The following is a 7,565-nucleotide window of genomic DNA, read 5'->3' as shown; positions in this document are numbered from 1 at the left end:
TTTCCTATCTTCCTCTGACATACTTTCTTGTTGCTCTGTGAGAATTTTCAGACCTGCCTTAACTGTTTCTATTAAACAAAAGCAGAGGCCAGAAATTACAAAAAACGAAACAACAAGGATAAGAGCTACCCACATTAGGTCCACGGGTGAGAAAAACATATCCCCCCATTTAACCCGGATCAATTTGGGAGACTTACCGGTACCGCTGTTCCTCAGCTGAAGAGTTCTGAATCCACGAGATCCTCGGGTCCCCATGCAGGCCACCAATTTGTTGCACCCGCCCACCTGGTCCTGCAAGGAAAATGTAACACGGTCGGATTCTTCTCAACAGCTTTATTGCGGGAACGCCTCCATGCTACGGGAACCCTGGGTACCCAGGGAGGACTCCTTATATACACCCCAGCACAGGGAAAAGCTTTGTGTCCTCTTGGGATTGGTCAGTCTGCCGGCACCTTAATTTGCATGCACCCACTCGAGAGGGGTTGGCGCCAGATTCGGGCTACCGGAGACCTGCGCCATCTTTTAGGCATCGGCTGCCTACAAAGTTTTGTATAGATAAATCCAGTTGGTATTTTATCTTCTGTCCTTGTATCTATAGTAAATCCTTAGTTCCCTTTTTATGACCTTTGGTTAATGATTTTACAACCTCTTGGAATGTGCTCTGAGTAGTAGATGCCTGCTTGTTTTCTCAATTAACTCATAACACTTGAAGACTGGCAGAGTTTTCATTACAGTTTTGACATCAGAAAAGAATTAATAGCAATCCTATTATAAAAAGAGCTTAAAATTACTAATATAATTTTAGGAATTCTTATAAGATCATCATTACGAATTAAGAAGTCATCTATTTGTCTATATAGCATCACTATAGGACAGTACATCTTTATTGTTCTGCAGAAATCCGAAGTGATTGTTATATATATTTAATAATAACAAGAAAGGCATATAAATAGCAGGAATCTTTCCTAAGTTGAAAAATTCTGGGCTTTGCCTACAGGAGCAAACCCATCCTAGATTTTAATCTAAGGCAGAACCATTTAGTTTCTAGATGGCTCCTGGCATGTGTCTTCCTAGTATTAAGACAGGAAGCAGCCTTTTAGACTCACTCCACAGAAAGTCTCCAGAAATCGCCTCATGCATATCCAGGATTCTTTCAGTGAGAATTTGAGGGAGAGACTGCAGACTGAACAATGAGGGCTGTTTGAGGTCTTGCTAGAGGCTCAGCCTCAACAGGATGGATGTGCAATTTAACTGTAAATATCACGGAGAAGACTGCAAGTTGGCCAGGAAGCATGCTTGGTCTTTCTTCTCCTTGCTCCCAGTCTGAAACCCAAGGAGATGCTGGCAGAAGTAATTCTTTTCACTTCTGATTAGCCCCACCTCAGATGGTGCTGCCGCTGCGATTCTGTCCAGCGAGGAGTTTGTGCAGCAGTACGGCCTGCAGTCCAAAGCGGTGGAGATTGTGGCCCAGGAGATGATGACTGACTTACCCAGTACGTTTGAAGAAAAAAGTGTTATTAAAATGGTATGTCAGAGATTCTTTGTTTTTAAAAAAATCAAATTAAGGAAATAGTATTTTAAGTTCCAACCTGGCATTTTATTGTCATTAGCTCCGGAAGGTATTATAAAAACTTGATCTAGAAAGGTTCTCACTGTAGCCTGTCCTTAAGGGTTTGTGCAGGAGATGGGCTTGGTACACTCCTGTAATTGGGGCATAGAAGGAGGAGGATCAGGAATTCAGGGGTAGCCTCAGCTACATTGCTAACCAGATGTTATTTAGGTTAGAGCCATGAGTAAGATATTTTAATTCATTAGACATGCTGGTTCGGGGTTTTGGGGTGTTGTTGTTGTTTTGAGACAGGGTTTCTCCACATAGCCCTGACTGTCCAGGAACTGTCTCTGTAGACCAGACTAGCCTCAAATTCAGAAATCGTCAACTCTGCCTCCTGAATGCTGGGATTAAAGGGGTGGGCCCTTATTGAAGAGAAAATAAGAGTTCAGACCTAGTGAGTTGAACAATTAAGGATTCGCCCTTAGCCCATAGAAACATTTGCATGGTAAAGTACAGTTTATAAAATAGTTTTTACACATGCTTCGAATTTGAAATACTCACATAACTTAATCAGTACTTTGGTGTGGACCTAAACTGTTCTCTATATGTTGCTGGGCAAGGTTGCATACACCTGTAACCTCAGCACTTGAGAGGTTAGGCAGGAAGAACAAGAGCACCAGGTCATCCTTAGCTACACAGTGGATTTGGGGCTAGCCTGGGCTACATGAAATCCTGTCTAAAACAAAACAAAACAAAACAAAACTTTCCTGTTCTTCAGTTGTTTTCTTAGGTATTTTGTCCCTTTAGTGGGACATTGACCAGCAAAGCCAAGACATATGATCTTCTAAAACAGGTTACATATTTTCCTGTAGAAATTGCCCCATTATTTTTCACTGTGTCTGTCTCATAATGATGTATTGAAAATCCTCTTCAACTAGTGCAACTGCAATACCATGACCTCATCAGTACAACTGTACACTATGATCTCATCACCACAGCTATATACTATGACCTCATCAGTACAGCTATATACCATGACCTCATCAGTACAACTGTGCACTATGATCTCATCACCACAGCTATATACTATGACCTCATCAGTACAGATATACACTATGATCTCATCACTACAGATGTACACTGTGATTTCATAATAGTTTAAGTAGAATCTCAGATTCTAAGTCCTTTTTCAATATCTTATTTAAGCTTTTATAGTTTATGGTATAAAATTCGAGATGTACATTTTTAATATTTTATTGATTTTTTATATAATGCAGAATCAGCTGAGATTTCAATATATGTGACATTTTGAGCTTTTGATGTTATGCATGTATTACATGTATTACTCTCTTAAAATCTTGGTCTAAAAGGCCAAATGTTGCTGCCCTTATTTACCTGGATGCAGGTTGGCTATGATATGACTAAAGAAGCTGCCAGGAGATGCTATGAGAAGTCCGGCCTGACACCCAGCGATGTCGACGTGATAGAGCTTCACGATTGCTTCTCTGTCAATGAACTCATCACTTACGAAGCACTGGGGCTCTGTCCAGAAGGTAGTGTCTTTGAAGGGGCCCTGTCTGTGTAAGTCCCATTGAGAAGGCTTCACTTTCTTTTCTTTTTTTTTTTTTTTTAAAGATTTATTTATTTAATGTATGTGAGTACACTGTAGCTGTCTTCAGACACACCAGAAGAGGGAATTCAGATCTCATTACAGATGGTTGTGAGCCACCATGTGGTTGCTGGGAATCGAGCTTAGGACCTCTTGAAAAGTAATCAGTGCTTTTAACCACTGAGCCATCTCTCTAGCCTATTTGCTTAAATCATTAAACAATACAAGTCACTAACTGCCTTTCCCTGCACGTTGACTCTGCCACACTGTGCAAACCAGATGTAAGAAGTTTTGGTCGGAGAGTTTTTAGAACATCTAGCCTTGGACAACACAAACACTGGCATAACAGAGTATGTTCTTAATTTACATTATGCAAATCAGTACTTAGAATGTATGGTTACCCTTTAAAGAGGATTTATTAGGCCTGTGTTCCCAAGTATTTTTAAAATTGTGTTTAAATAGACGGGCAGCACGAAAAACAGAAAAACTAGTTGGTGAGTTTGAAGGGTTCCTTTCCATTTCTAAAGCACGCCATGTTCCTAAGAGTGTGGAATTTGAGTTGCTTCGCCTCCTTGTCAGCACTTGATGGTCAGTTGTGTACATTTCAGACATGCTCAAGAGGATGGAATTGTAGCTTAGTCTTCATTTTCACGTTACCCATGGTTGATGATATTGAAAAAATCTTTTTGTGGAGCTAATTGGTCATTTACGTTTCTTCTTTTAAAAATACTATCTTTATGTGTGTATGCCAGTGCCTGTGTGTGGTTACATGAATGTGTGACTTCAGGTGCTCACGGAGTGCAGAAAAGAGCACTGGACCTCCCAGGGCTGGAGTTACAGTTGGTTGTGAGACACCCTAAGTGAGTGTTAGGAATCAAACGTGGGTTCTCTGGAGAAGAGCGCTGCGTGTTCTTCACTGCTGAGCCATCGCTCCAGCACCTTATTTTATGTCTTTTAGATCTATTTAAATCTCTGCCCTTTGGGTCTCTGTTATTTGTCTTTATTGTGTTGTAATACATATATATGTAATATAATATTCACACATGTACTATATATATATATTCTAGCTATAGGTCAACAATAGCCAATTATGTTGTGAACATTTTTTTCTAGTCCAAAGACATAGTTGTGTGTGTCCGTATGGTTCAGGGTGACTGTTGTATTATGTTGTCTCCTTGTGTTCTGTACTTTTTCTTCCCCTGTTCTTCTGTCTTCTTTTGCATTATTTGAATACTTTTAGTATGCTATTTTAATGTATCTGCTGGATTTTGTTGGCATAATTTCTTTTCAAACATTTGGTAATTAGTCAATGGTTATTGTGTGTATTGTGGTGTGTATGGTTTGTGTGTGGCATAGCACACGTAAGGAGCCAGAGGACGCTTCATGGAACTTCTTTTCTCCTTTCTCCATTGTCTGGGTTCCAGGGTCACACTCGGGCATCTAGCTTGTGTCATGAGTTCCAGGGTCACATTCGGGTACCTAGCTTGTGTAATGGCTTCCAGGGTCACACTTGGCCACCTAGCTTGTGTCACGAGCGCTTTACCTGCTGAGCCATCACACAGGCCCCCCTTCCCCCAGGCTAGACCTAACTTGCTATGTAGCTGACAATGACCTTGAACTTATGATCCGTTTGCTTCTGTGTTCCAAGTTCTGGCGCTCTACAGAGTTAGCTGCACCCTTAGCCCCTCTGTTTCTTTTTCTTTCCTAGTGGCTGGGAATAGGATAGCCTCAGCACTGACATCACAAATGTTAGTGACATTTGAGATGTTATTCTGTGGTAGAGCTTGCACATCTTAGGGCGTTCAGCAGTGAGTATTCCTGGCCTTCTACCCAAAGTGCCACAAATACCTCCCACAGTTGTGACAGCCAAGAATATCTCTAGACATTACTAGATTTCTCCCTGTGGGTAAAATCTCTCCCAGCTAAGAACTACTGCTCCAAGCTCATGTGTGTGTACTTAACCTTCAGTCTCCTCGTAGTTAGTACTGTGACTCTTCACATGCAAGGGTGAAACCTTGCCACCATAGAGGCCCACTAACCAACTCTCTTCTTTGCCTTTACTGATCTCATTCTTCTAGCTGCCATAGTAGTACATCTGTTTGGATTGAAAATATTAATGTGATGAAATCATTTTCTTTCATCGTATTTTGAAGACATTAAGAAGAAAAAGTTTTTTATATTTATGTAGATATTTATTTCTATTGCTTTATTCATTCTTAAAGATCATGTGTGTGTAAATGTGAGAGAGAGAGAGAGAGAGAGAGAGAGAGAGCTACAGAATGCCTGTGGTGTCAGAGGACAATCTGTTTGAGACAATGCCTCTCTCTTCTTGCTTGCAAGCTTCCTTCCAGAGCTTCTCCTAGCTCTGCGTCCTGTTTTGCTGTAGGAGCACTAGGCTTTTATATGGCTTTAGGGTTTCAAATTCAGGTCTTCTTGTTTGTGACACAATACTTTACCCACAGAGCCACCTCCCAGCCCAAGACTGAACTGAACTGGCAGGTTATTCTTCAGTGCCAGGCTCCTGAGAGTTTGGGGTCGGGAGGTCTTGTACAAGCTGATGGCCCACGCAAACAATTCAGAAGTGTAGCATCTTACTTATGGTTTGCAGGGAAAATGAACACAGTGGGCAGGACGCTGTAATCAATGGGGAAGTGGAGTCACACAGGGGCCGTGTTGTTTCTTCTTTATTTTTCTTTTTTCGTTTTTATTCTGTGTGTTTGTGTTTTGCCCGCATGTACGGATGCGCAGCATGTGTATGCCTATTGCCTGAGGAAACCAGAAGAGGGCATTGGGTCTCCTGGAACTGGAGTGAAAGCTGGTTATGAGCTGCCATATGGGTGTGGGAACCAAGTCCGGGCCCTCTACAAGACCAGATGTCCATTTTCGTTTTTTAAGTACAACAAAATAAAATATAATAAGATAACACAAACCACATTGGAGTTGGACAAGGCAAACAAACAGAAGGAAAAGAACATTAGAGGGGGCCCAAAAATCAGGAATTTGTACACTCAGGAATCCCATGAAAATGCTAAACTGGAAGCTATAATATATACACAGAGGACCGGGTGCAGACCTGTGCAGGCTGGGCCTGCTGCCTCAGTCTCTGAGTTCACATGAGCTTTGATCATGTTGATTGAGAGGGCCTGTTTCTTGGCATCCTCCATACCCTTTGGCTCTTACATTTTTTCCCTCTTCTTTGACATCGGGAAGTGGAAGTAGATGGGTTTCCCTACCCTGAGGATTTGATGGAGACATTCCATTTAGGGCTTAAAGTCCCACAGTCTCTCCTGGAGACAGGGTCTCAATACCCAGGCTGTCCTGGAGCTCACTCTGTAGAGCAGGCTGGTTTCAAACTCACAGAGCTCCCCTGACCTGTGCTTCCTGAGTGCTGGGATTAGAGCCGTGCACCATCAGCCTAGCCTGTGCGAGCTCTTCATCACTGAGCCATCTCGCCTGCACTCAGGGTTCTTCCTTTCTTTTTCATTTCTTTAGCCTGAAGACTTTCTTTTAGCATCATCTCTCTTCTTTTCTTACTTTTCTTTTGTTTTTTGGTACAGTAGAGAGTGGACATGGCCTCTTGGTCCCCGTGTCCTCACCTCCTTCCAGGCTCTGGGAGCTGGGAACTGTCCTGCCTGGTCCATTCAGTCCTGGAGCTCTAACCCTGGGCCTGTGTGTGCCAAGGCAGATAGGCCACCTTTCCCTTACGTTCCGTTTCAGAGCCTTTGGTATTACCCCACAAGACACTTGTTTTTTCAAGTCTGTGACACTTGTTCTTTGTTTTTTGTGGTATTAGTGATCAAACCCAGTTCTTTCTTTTCATTTTTTTTGGGGGGGGGTGGGGGCAGTAGAGACAGGGTTTCTCTTTGTTTGTTTGTTTGTTTTTAATGTATTTTTGTTTTGTTTTTTTTTTGGTTTTTTGGTTTTTCGAGACAGGGTTTCTCGTGTAGCCTTGGCTGTCCTGTAGCTTACTCTGTGGACCAGGTTGGCTTTGAACTCAAATACCCACCTGCTTCTGCCTCCTGAGTGCTGGGATTAAAGGTGGGCACTACGGCCCGGCTATCTGTTCATTTTAAAATCCCCTGTCTGCTCTGAGCCACTGGAGTAAGACTTTTTCTTTTTCTTTGCTTTTTTTTGTTTAATCAAAAATTTCTTTATCTCTCTCTTTTCTTTTCTCTTCTTCCTTTCTCTTTCTTTTCTTTCTCTTTTCTCTCTCTCTTTCTTTCTTTCTTTCTTTCTTTCTTTCTTTCTTTCTTTCTTTCTTTCTTTCTTTCTTTCTTTCTTTCTTTCTGACAGTGTCTTGCCAGCCTTGACCACACAAACTTCCTGCTTTAGCTTCCAGAGTGGTAGGATGTCCTCTTTTTCTTCTTCCTCTCCTCTCCTCTCCTCTCCTCTCCTCTCCTCTCC

At 42.0% G+C, this 7,565-nt stretch overlaps 1 protein-coding gene across 1 annotated transcript in view; it reads left to right on the top strand.

Annotated features, from left to right (window-relative positions):
- Window positions 1-7,565, top strand: part of Scp2 (sterol carrier protein 2) — a 75,495-nt gene that overhangs the window by 30,483 nt on the left and 37,447 nt on the right. Inside the window, exons 9-10 of the mRNA XM_021159370.1 lie at window positions 1,375-1,525; window positions 2,958-3,105. Coding sequence (XP_021015029.1) covers window positions 1,375-1,525; window positions 2,958-3,105 — 299 coding nt within the window. The remainder of the gene's footprint in view (window positions 1-1,374; window positions 1,526-2,957; window positions 3,106-7,565) is intronic.

This window comes from Mus caroli, chromosome 4 (genome assembly GCF_900094665.2).
Source record: "Mus caroli chromosome 4, CAROLI_EIJ_v1.1, whole genome shotgun sequence".
NCBI lineage: Eukaryota > Metazoa > Chordata > Mammalia > Rodentia > Muridae > Mus > Mus caroli.
The sequence above is the reverse complement of the archived record's forward strand: the minus strand, read 5'-3'. Positions and strand labels throughout refer to the sequence as shown.